The 23,073-nt window shown below is 64.2% G+C and overlaps 2 protein-coding genes across 2 annotated transcripts in view; both read left to right on the forward strand.

Annotated features, from left to right (window-relative positions):
• Cfap46 (cilia and flagella associated protein 46) overlaps positions 1-1,332 on the forward strand; it is a 103,569-nt gene extending 102,237 nt beyond the window's left edge. Inside the window, exon 60 of the mRNA XM_042672300.1 lies at positions 1,208-1,332. Coding sequence (XP_042528234.1) covers positions 1,208-1,332 — 125 coding nt within the window. The remainder of the gene's footprint in view (positions 1-1,207) is intronic.
• A 20,369-nt stretch (positions 1,333-21,701) lies between these two features.
• Nkx6-2 (NK6 homeobox 2) lies at positions 21,702-22,789 on the forward strand. Its single transcript, XM_042672308.1, has 3 exons — positions 21,702-22,136; positions 22,222-22,394; positions 22,541-22,789. Exons 1-3 carry the CDS (start codon positions 21,731-21,733, stop codon positions 22,787-22,789), a joined length of 828 nt encoding a protein of 275 aa, XP_042528242.1. The 5' UTR covers positions 21,702-21,730.
• Positions 22,790-23,073: the final 284 nt, after the last annotated feature.

Genomic DNA, 23,073 nt, shown 5'->3' on the forward strand with positions numbered 1-23,073 from the left:
ACCCCAGAACTGGAACATACACACACATGCACACACACGAGAGTAGGCAAGAAAAGACCACTTGAGGAAAGTCTTTCAGTAACCCTAACATTGCAAAAGAGCAGGAGGAAGTTCAGGAGGCGCCTTTTAGCTAACTCCCAAAGTGGGCTGAATGGCCTGATTCCATAGGTAGAGCTGCAGAGCTCTACCAACCAGAGCACTGCCTTTGTGCAGAGGAAAGATGTGTTTGTCAACCACAGGCCTTCGGCGGGGCTGGTGGGGAAGCCCTGGGTAGAAATGGCTGCAGGGTCATCTTTAGAACACTGAGGTTTGTGGTGCCCTCTGAAAAGCGGGGCTGGAAGCGGGCCTCCAAGAGCCAGACGTGTGCTTCAGCAGCAAGCAGCTATGGTTGGTGTGTAGCTTCCTCTTTGAGCTCTCCACAGAAAGCTCAAAGCCAGACATGAGGTCAGCCTGACATTCCTTCACTCAAGGTGCCAGGCACCAGGGAAATGACCAATGGTCAGTTCAGAAGTCAGATTGCACTGGCTTCCAACATCTTTGCTTTTTTAAAGAAAAAAACGTGTTAAAAAGGGATGCTTTCAAAAAGCCTATCCTGAGCCTTGGCAACAGCACTTAACAGTCCTCTACTGCCGTGTGTCCCCTGCCTTGGCGCCCACACGAGGCACTGGAAAGATGGACGTCCTGACGGACACGGAGCGGGACCCGGCATCCTGTGTGCCGTGCAGACCACCCGCTTGAGAGCAGGCACGGCAGGCACAGGGTCACGCCGGCTAGTGCTGGCCTGTTGGCTCCTGGAGTCTCCGCAGTTTGTGGACCCCAAACGTCGGCACACTCGGGAGGGAACCAGTTACTTCATCCTTGTGACGGGTTTGCCAGGGAAGGGCACTGCTAGCAACACAGAGGCGGCCCTGAGGCCGGTCTCTGGATCCTACCAATGCCCAACGTGGGTGGGGGGTAGAGGGGACTTAGGTTCAGCCAGGGCTGTAGAGCTCCGCTGCTGCAGGCAGAAACAATGCAGTGAGAAGCAGGGCAGCCCTGCCGGGCACAGGCCGATTCCTGCACCAGCCCCAGCTCAGGTCTGGCTCACGGAAGAGCTGGGGACGCCGCCTCTCACCCCATCCTCCCTGTCCCGGCGGTAGGTGTGCGGGTGCGGGTCTGGATAGGTGCCAGACCGCCCCTGCCTGACAGCTCTGCTCACACTCCACAGACGAGACTCCATACACCACCGTGGAGGAGGTGGCGTCCCCCCGGGTGGAGTCTCCAGATGCAGAGCCGCACCCCATGGCCCTCAGCATGGTCCTGTATGGGCTGCCCCACCAGGCCATCATATGACCCGCCTGAAGCACTGGCCGAGCCGCTGCCCTGGGCTCCGCCCCTTCCAGACCCAGGGCCCATCTGCCTGCCAGCTCCTCCCTCCCGGCTCTCCAGGCCCCAACACAGTCCAGCCCTGTCCAGGGCACCTGGCTCCACTCCCGTCGGGTCTGTCCTGGGCTCCTGCTCCCCTTCTCTGTAAGAAAAGTTGTCAGACTGCACGTTTCCTGTTGGCTTAAGTGTTTCAGTAAACAAGAACAAACCTGTGGCATGGTTTTGAGCCCCCAGGCGCCGGGCGTGGGGGCTGTGCCAGGGAAACCAACACTGTGTGTACTATCAGAACTGAAGGGGGGCACCCCTCAAGGAAACTTCTGGAACAAGGAGCTCCCAGACACTGGGCGCACCTGCCAGCAAGTGCACAGAGTAGCACTTCCGGGAAGTGTCTCCTGTCTGTCCCAGCTCTCCGTGTCTGTCTGTCCCAGCTCTTGTGGGCTTCCTGCCTGAGGGCTTTGGGCTTCTGCGCATCCTGATAAGTCCTGTCCCTGTTGGGCCAGTGTGTGTGGTGAGGGCCGCGCCCCGCTGGCTGCGGCTCCCGGGGAGGCTCAGTGCCCGCCATGGACACCAGCTCACTGCGGTCAGGAAAGGAGAGGGCAGGAATGCCTGACTTCTTCTCTGGCACAGGCCGGAGACGTTAGCAGGAACGGACCCTTGCGGGGCTCCGGTGGATCCTGTCTGTCATCCTAGCTACTCAGGAGGCTGAGGTCTGAGGATCGTGCCAGCCAGGAAAGTCCGGGAGATTCCACTAACCACACAAAAAGAGCCAGAAGTGGAGCTATGGCTTAAGTGTAGAGCGCTGAGCTTGAGCACAAAGGCTCAGAGGCAGCGCCCAGGCCCTGAGTTCCAGCCCTAGTGCTGACATGAAACAGGAAGGATGGAGACCTACTATGGCTCATGCCTGTGGGCCATGGCCCAGTCCCAAGTCCGGTCACGGTGTCTCATGTCCCCTGCAGGGACAGGGGAGGCTCCACCTTGCTACTGGGGGCCGTCTACTCCCCCGGGACTGTGGATGCGGAGGGACGGGGAGGCCACACCAGAGCCAGGCTGTGGGGCTGCTCATGCACCCAGGTTCAGTGGTGGGGCAGAGCTGCCAACCCCAGCCTGAGCAGGGCATACTGCCTGTCCTGGGCTGATGGCTTGGGATACTTCCACAGCCTGGGCACACCTCCACAGCCTGGGCACACCTCCACAGCCTGGACACACCTCCACAGCCTGAGCACACCTACACAGCCTGAGCACACCTCCACAGCCTGAGCACACCTACACAGCCTGGACACACCTCCACAGCCTGAGCACACCTACACAGCCTGAGCACACCTCCACAGCCTGGACACACCTCCACAGCCTGGACACACCTCCACAGCCTGGACACCCCTACACAGCCTGGACACACCTCCACAGCCTGAGCACACCTCCACAGCCTGGACACACCTCCACAGCCTGGGCACACCTCCACAGCCTGGACACACCTCCACAGCCTGGACACACCTCCACAGCCTGGACACCCCTACACAGCCTGGACACACCTCCACAGCCTGAGCACACCTCCACAGCCTGGACACACCTCCACAGCCTGAGCACACCTCCACAGCCTGGACACACCTCCACAGCCTGGGCACACCTCCACAGCCTGGATACCCCTCCACAGCCTGAGCACATCTCCACAGCCTGGACACACCTCCACAGCCTGGGCACACCTCCACAGCCTGGACACACCTCCACAGCCTGGACACACCTCCACAGCCTGGACACACCTCCACAGCCTGGGCACACCTCCACAGCCTGGACACCCCTCCACAGCCTGGATACCCCTCCACAGCCTGAGCACACCTCCACAGCCTGGACACACCTCCACAGCCTGAGCACACCTCCACAGCCTGGGCACACCTCCACAGCCTGGACACACCTCCACAGCCTGGACACACCTACACAGCCTGGACACACCTCCACAGCCTGGGCACACCTCCACAGCCTGGATACCCCTCCACAGCCTGAGCACACCTCCACAGCCTGGACACCCCTACACAGCCTGAGCACACCTCCACAGCCTGGACACACCTCCACAGCCTGGACACACCTCCACAGCCTGGACACACCTCCACAGCCTGGGCACACCTCCACAGCCTGGACACACCTCCACAGCCTGGACACACCTCCACAGCCTGGACACACCTCCACAGCCTGGACATACCTCCACAGCCTGGGCACACCTCCACAGCCTGGATACCCCTCCACAGCCTGAGCACACCTCCACAGCCTGGACACACCTCCACAGCCTGAGCACACCTCCACAGCCTGGACACACCTCCACAGCCTGGACACACCTCCACAGCCTGGACACACCTCCACAGCCTGAGCACACCTCCACAGCCTGGACACACCTCCACAGCCTGGGCACACCTCCACAGCCTGGATACCCCTCCACAGCCTGAGCACACCTCCACAGCCTGGGCACACCTCCACAGCCTGGGCACACCTCCACAGCCTGGACACACCTCCACAGCCTGGACACACCTACACAGCCTGGGCACACCTACACAGCCTGAGCACACCTCCACAGCCTGGACACACCTACACAGCCTGGGCACACCAACACAGCCTGGACACCCCTCCACAGCCTGGACACACCTCCACAGCCTGGATACCCCTACACAGCCTGGACACACCTCCACAGCCTGGACACACCTCCACAGCCTGAGCACACCTCCACAGCCTGAGCACACCTCCACAGCCTGGACACACCTACACAGCCTGGGCACACCTCCACAGCCTGGACACACCGCCACAGCCTGGACACACCTCCACAGCCTGAGCACACCTCCACAGCCTGGGCACACCTCCACAGCCTGGACACACCTCCACAGCCTGGGCACACCTCCACAGCCTGGACACACCTCCACAGCCTGGACACACCTCCACAGCCTGGGCACACCTCCACAGCCTGAGCACACCTCCACAGCCTGGACACACCTCCACAGCCTGAGCACACCTCCACAGCCTGGACATACCTCCACAGCCTGGGCACACCTCCACAGCCTGAGCACACCTCCACAGCCTGAGCACACCTCCACAGCCTGGACACACCTACACAGCCTGGGCACACCTCCACAGCCTGGACACACCGCCACAGCCTGGACACACCTCCACAGCCTGAGCACACCTCCACAGCCTGGGCACACCTCCACAGCCTGGACACACCTCCACAGCCTGGGCACACCTCCACAGCCTGGACACACCTCCACAGCCTGGACACACCTCCACAGCCTGGGCACACCTCCACAGCCTGAGCACACCTCCACAGCCTGGACACACCTCCACAGCCTGAGCACACCTCCACAGCCTGGACACACCTCCACAGCCTGAGCACACCTCCACAGCCTGGACACACCTAAACAGCCTGGGCACACCTCCACAGCCTGGACACACCTACACAGCCTGGGCACACCTCCACAGCCTGGACACACCGCCACAGCCTGGACACACCTCCACAGCCTGAGCACACCTCCACAGCCTGGGCACACCTCCACAGCCTGGACACACCTCCACAGCCTGGGCACACCTCCACAGCCTGGACACACCTCCACAGCCTGGACACACCTCCACAGCCTGGGCACACCTCCACAGCCTGAGCACACCTCCACAGCCTGGACACACCTCCACAGCCTGAGCACACCTCCACAGCCTGGACACACCTCCACAGCCTGAGCACACCTCCACAGCCTGGACACACCTAAACAGCCTGGGCACACCTCCACAGCCTGGACACCCCTCCACAGCCTGGACACACCTCCACAGCCTGGGCACACCTCCACAGCCTGAGCACACCTCCACAGCCTGGGCACACCTCCACAGCCTGGACACACCTACACAGCCTGGGCACACCTCCACAGCCTGGACACCCCTCCACAGCCTGGACAAACCTCCACAGCCTGGACACACCTCCACAGCCTGGGCACACCTCCACAGCCTGGACACACCTCCACAGCCTGAGCACACCTCCACAGCCTGGACACACCTACACAGCCTGGGCACACCTCCACAGCCTGGACATCCCTCCACAGCCTGGACACACCTCCACAGCCTGGACACCCCTACACAGCCTGGACACACCTCCACAGCCTGGACAAACCTCCACAGCCTGGACACACCTCCACAGCCTGGACACACCTCCACAGCCTGGGCACACCTCCACAGCCTGGACACACCTCCACAGCCTGGGCACACCTCCACAGCCTGGGCACACCTCCACAGCCTGGACACACCTCCACAGCCTGGACACACCTACACAGCCTGAGCACACCTCCACAGCCTGGACACACCTACACAGCCTGGGCACACCAACGCAGCCTGGACACCCCTCCACAGCCTGGACACACCTCCACAGCCTGGATACCCCTACACAGCCTGGACACACCTCCACAGCCTGGACACACCTCCACAGCCTGGACACACCTCCACAGCCTGGACACACCTCCACAGCCTGGACACACCTCCACAGCCTGGACACCCCTACACAGCCTGGACACACCTCCACAGCCTGAGCACACCTCGACAGCCTGGACACACCTCCACAGCCTGGACACACCTCCACAGCCTGGACACACCTCCACAGCCTGGACACACCTCCTCAGCCTGTACACACCTCCACAGCCTGGACACACCTCCACAGCCTGGACACACCTCCACAGCCTGGACACACCTCCACAGCCTGGACACACCTCCACAGCCTGGACACCCCTACACAGCCTGGGCACACCTCCACAGCCTGGACACACCTGCACAGCCTGGACACACCTACACAGCCTGGGCACACCTCCACAGCCTGGACCCACCTTCACAGCCTGGACACCCCTACACAGCCTGGACACACCTCCACAGCCTGGACACACCTCCACAGCCTGGACACACCTACACAGCCTGGACACACCTACACAGCCTGGACACACCTACAGAGCCTGGACACACCTCCACAGCCTGGACACACCTCCACAGCCTGGACACCCCTACAGAGCCTGGACACACCTACACAGCCTGGACACACCTACACAGCCTGGACACCCCTACACAGCCTGGACACACCTCCACAGCCTGAACACACCTCCACAGCCTGGACACTCCTACACAGCCTGGACACACCTCCACAGCCTGGACACACCTCCACAGCCTGGGCACACCTCCACAGCCTGGACAAACCTACACAGCCTGGACACACCTCCACAGCCTGGACACACCTCCACAGCCTGGACACACCTCCACAGCCTGGGCACACCTCCACAGCCTGGACACACCTCCACAGCCTGGGCACACCTCCACAGCCTGGGCACACCTCCACAGCCTGGACACAGTTACACGGCCTGGACACACCTACACAGCCTGGACACCCCTACACAGCCTGGACACACCTACACAGCCTAGACACACCTCCACAGCCTGGGCACACCTCCACAGCCTGGATACACCTACACAGCATCATCCAGAGGCAATGGCCCTTCCACCTTTCCTGCTTTTAGGAGCCGAGGGACAATATGTGCCAGGATTTCATGGGTCTGGGTGAAGCCAAAACTAACTAGAAAACCACCAATTAATAATGATGAGAAACCTCTGCTAACCTGTAAGTCAGCGAGGAGAGCGTGGCTGGGAGGGCTGGGAGATAGCGGTGGGGAGCTGCTGCTCCTGCGGGCTGCTCAGCGTGCCCTGGGGGAGCTGGCTGCTTCAGGCGGGCCTGCACCGTCCCCATCCAGCACCCCGGAGGCCGGCTCTCCTCCAGGGCAGTGGAGGGCTGGCGAGGAGAAGGGGTTTTCCCGCTCCTGTGCCCTGGGTGAGAGCCTGTCAGGGTGGCAGGCCTCTTTTCCCGGCCCCAGGGCTCTTCCAGGCTGTGCCCGCAGCCTGCAGCCCGCAGGCCCCTGCCCCGGGACCTGCCAGCCACCCAGGGGCCCTCCTCGGCCTCCCATACCCAGGCTCTGCAGCCATTGAGCATTAGAAACAGGAACTGCAGATAAACATCCGGGCCTCAGCTCAGGTGCCCACATGATGCTTGTGGAACTCTCTGGAGATGGCCAGAGCACAGTGATGCCCATACGAGAGTCCCAGGGGAGGTGGCCGGGGTTGGGTGGCAGCAGGGAGCCTTCGGACAGAATTTCAGAGCTGCATTGGTGTACACACACACACACACACACACACACACACACACACACACACACACAACACGGGCCCGAGCGTGGCTCACCAACATCTCCAGCCAACCTGTTTCCTTGTGTTGGCATTACTGCAGGCATTACTGCAAAATGTTGGAAAAGCGTGAGGGGGTCTCTGACAGGAGTTGTTCCTTGTCCTGGGGGGCGGAGTTCACAGACCCCGTGAGGGCCTGAAGCCAGGGGTGCCCAACACCTCTTGCGGGGTCGCCACCCAGCCGGTGCTCCTCTGTGTCCACAGCTGTGTCATTAGTAAGCAAAGCTGGGCCAGTCCCCACAGGACAGCAAGCCTGATGCCGGAGGGCAGCTCGCCGGCAGGGAACCCACGCGCGCTGCTGCACTTCCTGCTGGGATGAGATCACGCTGCTCAGAGCGCCCCGGCTGTGTGGATGACAGCCCACGGAGACTGCCAACGCAGACAGGAGGGCCGCTGCGCAGCACCTGCTACTTCCTGTGAGCCGCAGTTAACCCCAAAGCAGAGGCTAATGCATCGCGCTGATAATATCGAGAGGGTGCTGTGACTCGGTTCTGTGTGATTTTTTCTTTTTCTTTTTTTTTCAAGCATATAGTATACTTGTTCCGGTTTAAGAGAAAAAAAAAAAGCTAACTAATGACCAGGGAATAAATTCCAATCAGAGCAGTGCTGGAAATATGAGCTTTCTTGTACAAAGACGTTGGCATCCACCCAAACAACAAGAATAAAAGCTTCTGGAGATATTTCATCTGCAGCGCCCATTTCTCACCACGCGCTGCCTGCTCCTGGGAGAAATATTAAACAGTGAGTGCTATTCCACGCACCAAAGGCTCTAAAATAACTTTCTGAATTATGTCCCAGCAACATAACAAATCACATTATCAATTAGCTTCTGTAGCACAAGTGGCATTCTGTAATATATTCAAGCATGAAAAAATTGCATAGGTGAAATTTATGTAACCCTAAAAATTATAAGGAGAAAAAAAGATCACTGGGGATTTATTGGTAATAATGGAAGACAGGCTGCAATTCCGGTGGTGGATGGCCCGGGAAAGGGCGTCCAGTCCTCAAGTACTGTGGAGAGACACACGGGCCAGGGGGTGCCGGGCCCAGGCCCGGGTGTCCGGGAGATGACCATCAGGTGACGGGGGGGGGGGGGGTGAGGCAGGCAGGGCGGCCTCCAGGGAGGAGCCAGTGGGGGCCGCGGGGCAGGGCATGGGCCCTGTGACCTGAGCAGGCCCATCTTCTCCCCTGGAAAGCACACGCGTCCACTCAGGAGCCCGGGCCTCACTGTTCCCCACTCACTCCTAGGTCTGCCGTGTCCTGCCAGGGCCGGGACCTCCGTCCCAGGAAGGTCAGGGGAGACCGAGGCCCAGGGTCACCCACTGCTCCAGCAGCCTTCCAGCACAGCGCTCAGGTGTACCTCCCGGCCCTCAGCCGTCCCCAGCTCCCCTCACCCTCGCCCAGGCTGGTCTACGCAGACCTGGGGGACCTCAGGCCACTGCAGGTCACCCCTTGTCTGCTCTCACTGACGGTCAGCTGGGGTCTGGGAGTCCCCACCCTACCTGCCTGACCTCCCCAGAGACGCCCCCCACCTGCCTGCCTGACCTCCCCAGAGACGCCCCCCACCTGCATGCCTGACCTCCCCAGACACCCCCCACCTGCCTGACCTCCCCAGACACCCCCCACCTGCCTGACCTCCCCAGACACCCCCCACCCGCCTGCCTGACCTCCCCAGACGCCCCCCACCTGCCTGCCTGACCTCCCCAGACGCCCCCCACCTGCCTGCCTGACCTCCCCAGACGCCCCCCACCTGCCTGCCTGACCTCCCCAGACGCCCCCCACCTGCCTGCCTGACCTCCCCAGACGCCCCCCACCTGCCTGACCTCCCCAGACGCCCCCCACCTGCCTCCTCTCCCCCTTCCCCCCCTCCTCCGCCTGCCTGGCCTCCCATCCAAGGCTGTGAGCGGAGGAGTCACAGCCCAACCAGGGCAGGAGCAGCTCCCCAGGGTCTGGATCAAGGAATTAGGCAGGTTACTAAAACCTGAACGCTCACAGACACTTGTATATACATTTCTATTAAGTTACCTCGTCTGGCTTAGGTCTGTAATAGTTTAATTTTCTGTATTAAATAATTAAAAGCCTATTTTCAATTGCTGTGAACAATTGTTTTCCTTAATGATCTTCCCAGAGGAGCCAGTAATTTTATATCTTGTAAAAATGATTAAATAGCATCATTATCCCATATCTCTGAAATATAACTCAGCAACTTCAAGAAAGGCCATTTGTATTCAATTAACACTCCCGTGCATTAAGACCCACAATATTCCTTCATGCCAGAGGCTCTCCGTCCTCTCATTTTAGTTATGACGATGATGAAGAGAGAAACAACCAGTGTAATTATCCCATTTCCAACAGAGAAATCAATTTTCAGTGCATCTTTACCCCTTAGGAGAGGGGCAGCTGGCCGGGGGGGGGGGGGGGGGGGAGACAAGGCTGGCAGCTGACCAGAGGGGCAGCCCAGCCCCGGGCAGGTGGGGGGGACAAGGCTAGGCAGAGGGGCCGCAGGGTCCCTGGGGACACAGGGACCCAGGGGAGGGGCTGCGACTTGTGATCCGGAGCCACCTCTGTGTCCAGCTCCTCTGTGTCCAGCTCTCTGTGTCCAGCTCTCTGTGTCCAGCTCCTCTGTGTCCAGCTCCTCTGTGTCCAGCTCTGTGTCCAGCTCCTCTGTGTCCAGCTCTCTATGTCTAGCTCCTCTGTGTCTAGCTCTCTGTGTCCAGCTCTCTGTGTCTAGCTGTGTCCAGCTCCTCTGTGTCCAGCTCCTCTGCGTCCAGCTCCTCTGTGTCCAGCTCTCTGTGTCCAGCTCCTCTGTGTCCAGCTCCTCTGTGTCCAGCTCTCTATGTCCAGCTCTCTGTGTCCAGCTCCTCTGTGTCTAGCTCTCTGTGTCCAGCTCCTCTGTGTCCAGCTCCTCTGTGTCCAGCTCCTCTGTGTCTAGCTCTCTGTGTCCAGCTCCTCTGTGTCCAGCTCCTCTGTGTCTAGCTCTCTGTGTCCAGCTCCTCTGTGTCCAGCTCCTCTGTGTCTAGCTCTCTGGGTCCAGCTCTCTGTGTCCAGCTCCTCTGTGTCCAGCTCTCTATGTCCAGCTCCTCTGTGTCCAGCTCCTCTGTGTCCAGCTCCTCTGTGTCCAGCTCTCTGTGTCCAGCTCTCTGTGTCCAGCTCCTCTGTGTCCAGCTCCTCTGTGTCCAGCTCTCTATGTCCAGCTCAGGACGCAAGGTCACTGCAGCACTTAGTTCCCACTGCCTGTCCCCCCCTCCACCCTCCAGACTCCCCCCTCCAGACTTCCTGGCAGAGCTGACCGCTGGCTGGACCACTGGACGGAGGGGCCCCCCCCAGGCCCCCACAGCACAGCCCTCCCCCCTGGCTGCCCCAGTGTCCCTGGGCGCTCTCTGCATGGTCAGGTGACCCCGGGCGCTCCCTGCCTCTCCACTCAATCATAGCACACCGTGGCCAATATAATCTAATTGTTTGACATTTTTATCACAATTCCCACCGCCAGAGAGAGAGGACTAGATTAATACCCCATGCTGTTGGTTAATGGCTGGGGCAGAGCTGACAGGCCAAATTACAGGAGCTCTTACATGTGCTTGTTACAGATTTTAATTCCTGTGACAAGAGGTGAGCCGGCTGTTGGCTGGCAGGGGACAAGCCACCCTGGGCCAGCCTGTGTGAGCGGCCTGGGGGGGGGGGGTGAAAGGAGGCGGGGTTCACCCAGCCTGGGCCGAGGAGGCCAGCAAGGCCTGAGGGGGCCCTGCAGCTTCAGGCCTGGACGTAGCTCCTGGCTGATTCAGCCTGTAGGCTCAGAACCACGCCCCAAGGGCACAGTGGAGCGGCTGGGCCAGTGGGGTACCCTGACTGATAGGAACACGGCATCACTGGTGCAGCGGCCTGTGAGCACTGCCGGGGGTTCCTGGCTTTATCTGGGGCACACACCCCTGCCTGCCCCTCCTTGGTGACTGGGGACATGCTGCCCCCCCCCCCGGCCCCAGCCCCAGCGTGCTAAGTGGCCGGCTCCCAGCAGAGCAGCGGGCTTGCACCTGCCACAGGCCCTCCTCCTCCCCCCGCTGGGCCCCAGCTGAGGAAGACAAACGGGAGGAGGGGGGTACGCCGTCTTCCAAGACCCCTCAGCAGGTGTGGCCATTGCCCTGCGTGCAGGTCCCAGGCAGGCCACAGAAAGGAGAAAGCAAGCTTCGTCTTCCTTTCTGGAGGCTGGGATGCTATGCAAGGGCCAGGCCTCGGCATCACCTCCCTCTGGAGGTAGAACCTGCACTGCGGATGAGGGTCAAGTGAGAGGGTCTGCACGGCTGACGCCCTTGGGCCAGGTAAGACCTCGGCTTCGCTTCCTCAGCGCGAGTCTCCGAGGGCAGAGCTGGGGGAGGGCTCACCCTGCTGCTTCTGGTTGTTGCCACCCCAGATGGCTTCCTGGAGAGGTGTGTCCTGTCTTGACAGGGAGGAGAGAGCGAGGTCATGGGGTCACTGTGAGGGAGGCCCGTGGGGCCAGGCCCAGGCACCGTGGCTTCTGCGCCAACGCCGTGGACACTGCCGGGAGAGGCCGGGTCCTGGACCAGGCAGAGCAGCCAGCAAGGAGAACCCAGGCCTGAGCCGCCGGGCTTCCCCAGCCCCCCCCCCCCCCCCCCCCCCCCCCCCCCGCCTAGCCCAGCCCGGCGTCTGCACCGGCAGCTGCTGCTTTCCCTCGGCCAGACTCCTGCCCTGTGCATGCTGGGTAAGCACAGCACCACCGAGCTCCTGAGACGGGCTCACTGTGTAGCCCAGGCCGACCTCAAACGTGCCGTCCTACCGCGTGCCCACACATTTGGGGTTCACTGCTATGTCAGCATGCCTTCGTAGCTGGTGATTACGCCTGTCTCCGTCCCTTTCAAATATGTAGCTCAATTCTTCAACCTAAAGTTTAGACCCAAACTGGTAGATTCCCAACGAATTGGTACTGAGCTTTTGGTTGAAATCATGCTGGGTGCTGATCTGGCCAGAGGGACAGCATGTGTCTTTAAATGCTGTCACACCCACGGGCATGGTCTAGCTCCCCATCCCTTCTGCCCGCTTTTGGTGGCTGTTGTATCTTCAGCGCTGTTGGGATATTCCTCTACGAACACTATTTCCTGGAGGTTTGACAGTTTTTTCAACTGGTACATCTCCTGGTGGTGTTGCTGTCATACATGCTGTTGATTTTCTCTTTCTGGATATTTTACCCAAAGTCTGATAGAATGTCACATCCATTCCTGGAAAACTGCTGACATAACTGGCAAACAGCGCAGATCTCTCTCCTTTCCCCTCAGTTCCTTCATTTTCTTTCCTTGTTTTTTCACAGCGACCTCCAGGGTGATGATGGGCAGGAGAGGTGTCAATGGTGAAGTTGGTCTCGCTCTTATCTGTGTCCCCTGGAGATTTCCCTTTCTGGTTGGTCTCAAACTCATGATCTTTCTGCCTCAGCCTCCTAGAGCCAGGCCGCCCAAAGGCTTTCCCCTTATTTCCAATTTTCACAATAATGCGAAAGGCAGAAGGTGGCACCCATTTTCTGATTAGATGAGTTTTCTGATTTAGTCCTGATGGGGCTGGCTCCCGCTCCCAGCCCCATGGGGCTTCACTCAGGACTCAGTCCTCCTCTCGGCTGGGGTGTTATCTGCAGGCTTTCAGCCTTTGGAGTGGGGCTCTTCTATTTTGTGTGTGTTCCATCTCTGCACACACACGTGCACACACGCACGCGCGCACACACACACACATACATACACACACAAAGGACCAATGGCCATAGTGATCAGGGACGGGTCTGAACTTAGCCTTACTGGAATCAGTCTTGGAGCTCACACGGCGTGGCGCTTGCTGGAGGGCTGCGGCAGCCTTGTCTATCACCCTGCTGAGACCCTTGCCCCACGGGGTTCCAAAGACCGGCACCAAGGGGTGGGGGGGACCAGGGCAGAGCCCAGGCTCAGGGAGGGAGCAAGGCTTCCTCCATCCCTTTCCTCAAGAGGCACCGCCCCTCCCTCCCACTCCAGGAGCACCTCCCCCTCCCCTCTGCCAGAGGTGCCCTCCCTCTGCCCTCCCTCCTCCCACCTCCCTCCCCTTCCCTCTCCAGAGGCCACTTTCCTGAGCTCTTGATGCCTCCAGCACCACAGGCTTCTAAATAAATGCAACTTATTTCCTACAGAAATGTCATGGAGAAGTGGCACTCTGGATCAAGTAGTAGAGGGCTTGCTTTGAGCTGAAGAGCTGAGGGACAGTGCTCAGGCCCAGAGTTCAAGCCCCACGACCGACCAAAAAAAAAGAAATGTCATGGGCCTGTTGCTATCTGCCACCGAAGCAAAGAATGCACACCCAGCCGCAGCCTGGCCCAGGTGCCGGGCTGAGTTTCCCGCTCTGGGTGTGCAGGTGACCTGCTCCACACACAGGGTGACGGTGGCCGCAGAGAGACGCTGCCCGTAGCAGGTCCCAGGAGGAGGGAGGGCCCTCAGGGGACTCAGCCCGCAGTGGTCCTCCCCCTGGTCCTCCTCTCCTCCTGCTGCACTTCTGACCCAGCCCGGAGGTTCACACTCACGCCGCCCGGCCGGGGCTCTGCTTGCTTCTCCTGCAGCCTGTCCTTGTGTGGACTCTGCCCCTGCCGGGGGAGCCCGGCCCTGCCCGGCACCCAGTCGTCAGGCGTCACTCTTTGGCCTGGGCTCCACCTGAGGTGTGGGGCGTGCCAGCCCCCGCACACACCTGGGTGGCTCTGTGTCCTTACCCCGCCCTCTGCCCACTGAGATGCACACGGAGGCTGCTCTGGTGATGAAGGCCCTTGCACCCTTCCTCCTCCTCGGCAGACTCCATGCCAGGAGTGGCCTTCTGTGGGGGGTGGGGTGGGATGGTGGCCTCCCAGTCACAGGCACCAGACTGGGGGCGGGGCTGGGCCCTGTGGGCGGGGCTGGGTCCTGCGGGCGGAGTCGGGGCTGTGGGCGGAGCCGGGGTCTGAGGGCAGGGCGGGGCCCTGTGGGCGGAGCCGGGGGCTGTGGGCAGGGCCCTGTGGGTGGGGCTGGGCCCTGTGGGCGGAGCCGGGGCCGTGGGCGGAGCCGGGGCTGTGGGCGGGGCCCTCTGGGTGGGGCGGGGCCCTGTGGGCGGAGCCGGGGCTGTGGGCGGAGCCGGGCTGTGTGGCCACACCCCCGCAGGGAAGGAAGCTCTATCAACCCTTGGACCAGCGTCCTGCAGCTTCCAGCACTAGACTGTCTCTCACCATTCTGCAGGTCTGAGCCCTAGGCCGTGGGCCGCAGCACCTGCTCCCCGTCCGCCCTCCCGCCCCCTCTGCCTCCCGGCTTGGCCTTCCTGGGCGGGGTGCCTCGCCTCGTCTGCGCCGCGCCTCCCACGCCCCGCGTGGGCTCCAGTCCCCGCTGCTTGTGGGGCACAGCCCCTCCGCCACCGTGGGCTCGCCTCAGCCCGGTCCTGCAGGCCGTTCCCAAACGGACAGGACAGCACGGCCGTGCTGACGCGCCCTGCCGGCCGCTAGCCCCGGTGTGCACGGGAGGCCGCGCGGAGCCGCAGGGCCTCCGTCCAGGCCCCTGGCATTGTGAGATGTGCGGGAGGCCTGCGGGGGTCTAGGGGAGCGCTGCACTTGGCTGGAGGGACGTGGGCCTCTGCCGTCCTGCCCCGCCCCGCCCCGAGGGAGGAGACGCAGCCCCGCAGCCGGCCCTGCCGTCTCCTCCCGCGGCCAGGCTGCCTCGGCGCTATGGGGCTTCTCCAGCTCCTCCAGCCGGGCTTGCTAGGGCCCTGCTGGGCGGTCACGGTGCCCCCGGTGGACATGCCCCGCTGGCACGCCCCGCGTGGTGCCTGCTCGCCTGGGCTGGCTCGGGACCAGCCACCCAATGCAGAGGAACAGCAGGGCGGGCGGGCAGGGCCCCGGGGCTTGCCTGGGTGGCTGGTGTCCCTCTGCTCTGGCTTCACTGGCCACAGCAGCCATTTGACCATGCTGACGTGGAGGCCCAGAACTCCAGGAAGAGGTGAGCCACGCTGCACACGAGGAGCACTCACCTCCTGTGGGAAATCAGCTGCTCAGATCAGAGTAGACACGGGCATTGCTGGCCCTTCCGTGGGCAGAAGAGGCAGCCATGAATCTGGGGACTGGACGCCACAGGCCTAAGGGGCCTGCCTGACAGGAAGCTGGGGAGGGGCTGGCAGCTGCACCTGACCCCTGAGCCCCTGCATGCTGGCCCGGTGGACTGTCCTCTCAGACCGCTGAAGGCTCTAGGCCTCAGCCCAGACCCACCTCTGACCTCCTGAGACTGAGTAGCCATCCCAGGCTGTGCAGATGTGGGAGGCCCGCTGTGGGTAGTTTTCCTGCCGAATCTACTGCTGAAGGATGGCCTGGGTCAGGGATCCCTGAGTCCTCCTAGGAGGGGGAGTCCTCCAAGAAGTCCTCCACAGGGGGTCCTCCCCAGGAAGTGCTCTCCAGGGAGTCCCCAGGAAGTGCTCCATAGGGAGTGCTCCCCAGGGAGTCCATAGGGAGTCCACAGGAAGTGCTCCACAGGGGGTCCTCCCCAGGGAGTCCTCCACAGGAAGTGCTCCCCAGGGGGACCTCCCCAGGGAGTCCCAAGACAGAGGGACCTAGCACGCTGGTCTCCAGAGCGGACCACTCTTGACGCCCTGGCTTGATGTGGACATGGCCAGAAGCGGGCTGCTGAGGGCTTGTGCAGGCTGCCCGTGTGCGGAGGCTCTGGCCATGGTGTCACCTCACCCCCCCCCCACTGGCCAGGAAGCCCACACAGGGGCTGAGTCCTTTCATATCCATCTCACCCCCCACTGAGGCCAGTGCTGGCCCCTCCCCCCGGCGGACCATCGCAGAGGCTGCTGGAGCAGGAACCTTAACACAAATCTTTTACCTGCACTCAATTAGCTCACGTGGCACGTGGTCAAACCCCCGGAGGCTGGGAGAGAGCTCATTACACAGGTTGAACATCTGTGCCCTGGGGAATTAGCTGTGCTGTGATTTACAATCTCTTCTCTTTGTCCTTTCCTGAAGGAGACGAGATTCCTGGGCCGCCAGAGGGGAGCACTTCCCTGGTGGGTGTGGCCGTGCCTGGGGCCTCAGGCTGTGTCCACCTCCGGGCCTCTGGCACACAGCAGGCCCACCTGCTCCTGCAAGGCGCCCTCCCAGTGGATTGGGCAACTTTGCTCCTAGTGCCCATTGTCCCCAGCCCTACCGACCAGAACCATGGGCTCAGAATGTCTGTGGGTGGCAGCCTACACCAGGTCCGAAGTCCAGGCACGGCTGACTCGGCCAGTTAACCTGGGTATGGTTGTGGAGGACCAGGTGGCAGCAAGAATCCAACTAGAGGCCTGGTGCCTTTCAGATGCTCAACAAACCATGATAGTCAAGGCAGCTTTGCCGTAGAAAGGAGTGCAAAGGCCAGCTGGCTGGCCCAGGGGCTGGGTGGGGACCAAGTGTGTTTGGCCTGGTAGCACATCAGGTCTCACACAGGACACTCCATCCATCTGTCCATCCATCCTTTCATCCATCTGTCCATCCATCCATCCATCCATCCTTCCATCCATCCATCCATCCATCCTTCCATCCATCCATCCATCCATCCATCCATCCATCATGTCCATCCATGGCAAGGGTACTGCTTAGTCATTGACTCATCCACCACACATGGAGTTCAGTACCTGGTATCCTTGGCCCTGTTCAGAAACAGGGAACTGAGAACCTCCTCTTCATGAGTGAGCACATTTCATGTGATCACCTCACCCCACGTGTGTGATCACCTCACCTCAGTGTGATCACCTCACCCCACATGAGCACCTCACCTCAGTGTGATCACTTCACCTCAGTGTGATCCCATGTGTGATCACCTCACATGTGTGATCACCTCACCCCACGTGTGATCCCATGTGTGATCACCTCACGTGTGTGATCACCTCATCCCATGTGTGTGATCACCTCACCCCACGTGTGATCACCTCACCTCAGTGTGATCACCTCACCTCAGTGTGATCCCATGTGTGATCACCTCACGTGTGTGATCACCTCATCCCATGTGTGTGATCACCTCACCCCACGTGTGATCACCTCACCTCAGTGTGATCACCTCACCTCAGTGTGATCACCTCACCCCATGTGTGTGATCACCTCACCCCATGTGTGTGATCACTTCACCCCCCGTGTGTGATCACCTCACATGTGTGATCACCTCACCTCAGTGTGATCACCTCACCCCACGTGTGATCACCTCACCTCAGTGTGATCACCTCACCCCACGTGTGATCCCATGTGTGATCACCTCATCCCGTGTGAGCACCTCATCCCCCACATCGAGCCTTTCCCCCTTCTCATGGAGTCTGCTGGCCTGAGCCCCAATGCCAGGACAGTGTGAAAAGATGCACACACACACACATACTGCACTGTGCATGTTGTTCTTGGAGACCAAAGAAATGTCCTTCTACAGCGCTGAGCTCAAGCACACAGTGGCTTCTTTTTTTTTTTTGTTGGTCGTAGGGCCCGAACTCTGGGCCTGGGCGCTGTCCCTCAACTCTTCAGCTCAAGGCAAGTGATCTACTTGAGCTACAGCGCCACTTCTGGTTTTCTAGTGGTTTATTAGAGATAAGAGTCTCACTGCCTTTCCTGCCCAGGCTGGCTTTGAATCGCGATCCTCAGATCTCAGCCTCCTGAGTAGCTAGGATGACAGGCGTGAGCCACCGGCGCCTGGCCACAGGGGCTTCTTAATGCTGCTCTGAACCACAGCCCATGTCCTCACCCCTGCTGTGCCCACGTCAGCCCGGCCTGGCTGAGGTATCTGCCTTTCTGATCGGCAAGGTGTGTTTCCACAGTCCAGGCTCTCTTGTCTGGGATGACCACTGGGTCTGGAGGAGAACCCAGGGGCAGTGCCCTGGGGCAGGGTCTGCAACCTCTTCAATCTCAGCCACCAGTCAGGAGCCGAGTTCTCACTCCCTTGCTGGCCCCAGGGTCCCTGAGCCACTGTGAGCCTCCATTTGACTCCCAGCACTATCCTGGCTGGGAGCCCTGTTCCCTGGGAGCAGGGGTCAAGGAGGCAACCGTGCTGGCCCAACGCTGCTGGGCATCCCCATCCATGGGAGGGAGAGTGCTTTCATCTGTGTGGCCCAGGCCCTGGGCTCACTTCCAGTGCCTGGCATCACCTTCCCCATTCCTCCTACCAGGAGGTCCCTGGGGTGACTTCAGTGCTCAGAGCGCCAGCGTGGACCCAAGCCGCCACTGTCTACACTGCGTTGGCAAATGGACTGAGGCCACAGGTGCAGGGAACAGGCCCCGGCTCTGTTGCTTCCCACCAGGAGCTGCGCTAATTGGGCCCAGGCCGCTTCTGCCCCATGCCTTCTCCCCAGCCCCCCCCCCCCCCCCCAGCACCTAGCTCAGTCTTCCTGGGAGCTCGGGGTCTGTAGCTCCCTCTGGGCCTCGCGTGGGGCCCCCTCCTAGACTCAGTTGTACCAGGGCGTCTGATCTGGGGGGGGGGGTGCCCTGGCTCTCCTCATCTTGGCCACCCTCTGGGCAGTGGAGGGTTTGCAGGGTTGAGGCCTAGCTGAGCCTAGGAGGCTGGAGGGACGGGCGTGGCTTCTCCCTCCTGCCCAGCTGCATGGGATGCCCCCAGCTAGCCAAGCCTCTGGGAACCCTGGGAAGCCAAGGTTGGCTCTTTCAGCTGTGAATCTGTGCCCTGAGGGTCCCGGGATGGGGTCCCGGGATGGGGTCCCGGGATGGGGTCCCGGGATGGGGTCTCGGGGTGAGGCCATGGCCAAGGGCCAGCCACGCGAGCCTGAGCCCTGTGAGGCCCCTGCCTGAGCCCCGTGTCCGCGCTGGAGGCGGCTGGGGCGGTGGGCCGGAGTGGTGGGCCTGGGCGGCCAAGCCCCTGACCCCACCAAGCTGGGGTCAGGCCCCGGGCGGCCCGGCGGGGCCACTAGAGGGCGCCGGGAAGCCCCCACCCCGCCCAACCCCCTTTTGCTCGGAAGCTGGCCCTGATCTGGGGGCCGGGCCTCCTCCCAGCACCGGCCCAAGGGGCGGCCGACTGGGCCCGGCCATGGCCCAAGGCGGCACCGGGCTCTGGCGTGGCGCGGGCCTCGGGCACGGACTCCAGCCGCGGCGGGGCTGGTGCGGCGGGGTCTGTGTCCAAGTCCCCGCCTGGCGCAGGAACCAACGGCCCCTTCCGGAGAGCCCGCGCCGCCTCCCTCCCGCAGGGCACCGGCCGCGGGCGTTCCAGCCCCGCGGACCGAGAGCCACGAGGGCGCCCGGGGCGCGGCCCGAGCTCCTCCGGCGGGAGGCGGCGCGGGGTCTTCCGTGCGCCCGTGGGGAGCCGGGCGGGGCCGCAGAGGCCCGAGTCGGTGCGCGGGACCCAGCGCGGGAAGAGCGGGACGGAGCGGGACGGAGGGCCGCAGACCGAGGGACGTTACCGCACCAGACACCCGCACCCCGTCCCGGGGAACCCCGCGCCGCGCCCCCGTCCGCACCCTGGCCCCGCTCCATCCCGCGCCTTGGGGCTGCGGTCCACAGGCGGCCTGGGGCGACCAGAGGCGGGCGGCTCCCCGCAGAGCACAGGCTCCCGGGCCGCGGGCACCGGAAGAATCCCGCTCCGGCGAGCGCGCCTCCGCCTGCCGCCCGCGCGCGGGGCGCGATGTATCCGAGGCCGAGGGCGCGGGGCCGAGGGCACCGGGGGTCCTGCGGGGCCGAGGGCACCGGGGGTCCTGCGGGGCCGAGGGCACCGGGGGTCCTGCGGGGCCGAGGGCGCGGGGCCGAGGGCACCGGGGGTACTGCGGGGCCGAGGGCACCGGGGGTCCTGCGGGGCCGAGGGCGCGGGGCCGAGGGCACCGGGGGTCCTGCGGGGCCGAGGGCGCGGGGCCAAGGGCACCGGGGGTCCGGCGGGGCCGAGGGCTCCGGAGGTCCTGCGGGGCCGAGGGCGCGGGGCATGGCGGCTCGCGTGCGTCCGCAGCGCCGATCCCGTCCCTCAGGTGCCAGCCGGACCGCGGGGCCGCCCGACCCCGCCACAGGTGGCAAAACGGAAGCGAGCGCCAGGGGGGCGCCGCGGGGTCACGTTCCCGCCAGGCCCCCTCCGAGAGTCGAACCCGCAAATCGTCGTCAACAAAGCGCCCGGGTCGGAGGCATCCGAGCGCCGCGCGGGGCCCGGCCCGGAGCCGCGGTCCGTTCGCGGGCATCCGGGTCCCGGACGCTAACGGGCGGCGGGCGGCCCGGCCGCGGGGTCCTCGGTGAAGGTCCTGGGAGCGCAGTCGGTCCGTCCGGGGCTGCGGAGGCCGAGGCCGCCGGGCTCTGTCCTCCCGTCCGCTGCACGTCGGGGGCACACGGCCGGCGGGCGGGGAGTCGGGGCGTGGGGTCTCGAGCCGGGGAACCCCGCACCTTCCAGCCCCTGCCCCGGCCTTGCGTGGGGAGACTTGCCTGGCTGGCGCGGGCCGAGGCCGGCCATTCGTTTCCGGACCCGGGGCGCCGGCTTCCTCCTCCCTGGCGGCCGGGGTCCCGGCGGCTCGCGGCGGCTGCCGTCCGGGCTCGGGTCGCGCCCGCCCCGGCCCCGGCCCCGGCGGCGTCGGGCCGCGCGTCCCGGGCTCGTGCCCGCGTCGGGCGCACGGGCGCGCGCGGCGCCTGGTCGGAGCTAGGACCTGCGTTCTTTCGGGAGACAGGGCGCGCCGTCGTAGTTTCCCGATTTCCCGAGAAAACGCGGCCTCACTAAACTCCCATCGACGGGATTTATGTCGTCCCGCGGGAGATAAATCAGGGGCAAATTTACAGCCCCGGGGCGCCCGCCGCGCTAATGGGCCCTTCATGGAGTGCGCGGGCCGGGCGCGCGGCCGGGCGGGGCGCTGGCCAATGGCCGGGCCGCCCGCGCCCGCAGCCAATCAGCGCGCGCGCCGCGCCCCGGCCCCGCGGTTATCAGCCCGCCGGGCCCGCGCGGCGCCGCTCCGGCCGTCCCGGAGCCGCCCTCGGCGCTGCCGCCCGCGCGCCGCCCGGACCCCGGCCGCCGCCCAGCCCGGGCCGGAGCCGCCCGCCCGCTGGGGCCGTCGGCGCCCGCTCGCTCGCCCGCCCGCGCCCCACGGCAGCCGGCGCCCGCCCGCGTCCCGCGCAAACTTCGCCGGCCGGCGGGCGCGGGCGGCGGCGGGGCCCGGATGGGCCCCCGGGCCGGCGGCGGCGGCGCCCATGGACGCTAACCGCCCGGGGGCGTTCGTCCTGAGCAGCGCGCCGCTGGCCGCGCTGCACAACATGGCCGAGATGAAGACGTCGCTGTTCCCCTACGCGCTGCAGGGCCCCGCCGGCTTCAAGGCGCCCGCCCTGGGCGGCCTGGGCGCGCAGCTGCCGCTTGGCACCCCACACGGCATCAGCGACATCCTGGGCCGGCCGGTGGGCGCGGCGGGCGGCGGGCTCCTGGGCGGCCTGCCGCGCCTCGGCGGGCTCCCCTCGTCGGCCGGCGTCTACTTCGGGCCCGCGGCCGCCGTGGCGCGCGGCTACCCCAAGCCCCTGGCCGAGCTGCCCGGCCGCCCGCCCATCTTCTGGCCCGGCGTGGTGCAGGGCTCGGCCTGGAGGGACCCGCGCCTGTCCGGCCCGGGTAAGTGGCCGGCGCGGGGCGCGGCGCGGCGCGGGGCGGGCCGGGCGCGGGCGGCGCGGGTCGCGCTCACCGCCCTCCTCCGCAGCCCCCGCCGGCGGGGTCCCGGACAAGGACGGCAAGAAGAAACACTCGCGGCCGACGTTCTCGGGCCAGCAGATCTTCGCGCTGGAGAAGACCTTCGAGCAGACCAAGTACCTGGCAGGCCCCGAGCGCGCGCGGCTGGCCTACTCGCTGGGCATGACAGAGAGCCAGGTGAAGGTGAGCGCGGGGCCCGCGACCCGCGTCCGGCGAAGTGCGGCCCGGGGGTCGCCGGCGGGGCCCCGCGCGCCCTGATCGAGACCGGCCCGGGGGTTGCCGGCGGGGCCCCGCCTGCCCTGACCCCCCCACGCCCGCCCCTCCCTCAGGTGTGGTTCCAGAACCGCCGGACCAAGTGGCGCAAGCGGCACGCAGCGGAGATGGCTTCGGCCAAGAAGAAGCAGGACTCGGACGCGGAGAGGCTGAAGGTGGGCGGCTCGGACGCCGAGGACGACGACGAGTACAACCGGCCCCTGGACCCCAACTCGGACGACGAGAAGATCGCGCGGCTGCTCAAGAAGCACAAGCCCGCGAGCCTGGCGCTGGTCAGCCCGTGCGGCGCGGGCGACGCGGTGTAGCCGCCGGCCGGGCGCCCGGCCCCCCGCGCCGGCCCCGGCCCCGCCGGCCCCGGTCCCCCGCGCCGGCCCCGGCCCCGCCGCCCCCGGCCCCCCGCGCCGCCCCCGGCCCCGCCGGCCCCGGTCCCCCGCGCCGGCCCCGCCGCCCCCGGCCCCCCGCGCCGCCCCCGGCCCCGCCGGCCCCGGTCCCCCGCGCCGGCCCCGCCGGCCCCGGCCCCCCGCGCCGCCCCCGGCCCCGCCGGCCCCGCCGCCCTGGCCTCGCGCACATATATTTTTGCAGAATAAGT

This window comes from Dipodomys spectabilis, unplaced genomic scaffold, assembly GCF_019054845.1.
Source record: "Dipodomys spectabilis isolate Male_0828 unplaced genomic scaffold, ASM1905484v1 ptg000693l, whole genome shotgun sequence".
NCBI lineage: Eukaryota > Metazoa > Chordata > Mammalia > Rodentia > Heteromyidae > Dipodomys > Dipodomys spectabilis.

What these genes read in the sequence shown, in the direction of transcription:
- Nkx6-2 (XM_042672308.1), top strand. Translation starts at nt 21,731, where the DNA reads ATGGACGCTAACCGCCCGGGGGCGTTCGTCCTGAGCAGCGCGCCGCTG. An exon ending in CCCGCGCCTGTCCGGCCCGG is followed by an intron (nt 22,137 to 22,221) that starts GTAAGTGGCCGG and finishes CCTCCTCCGCAG; the next exon opens with CCCCCGCCGGCGGGGTCCCG. An exon ending in TGACAGAGAGCCAGGTGAAG is followed by an intron (nt 22,395 to 22,540) that starts GTGAGCGCGGGG and finishes CCCCTCCCTCAG; the next exon opens with GTGTGGTTCCAGAACCGCCG.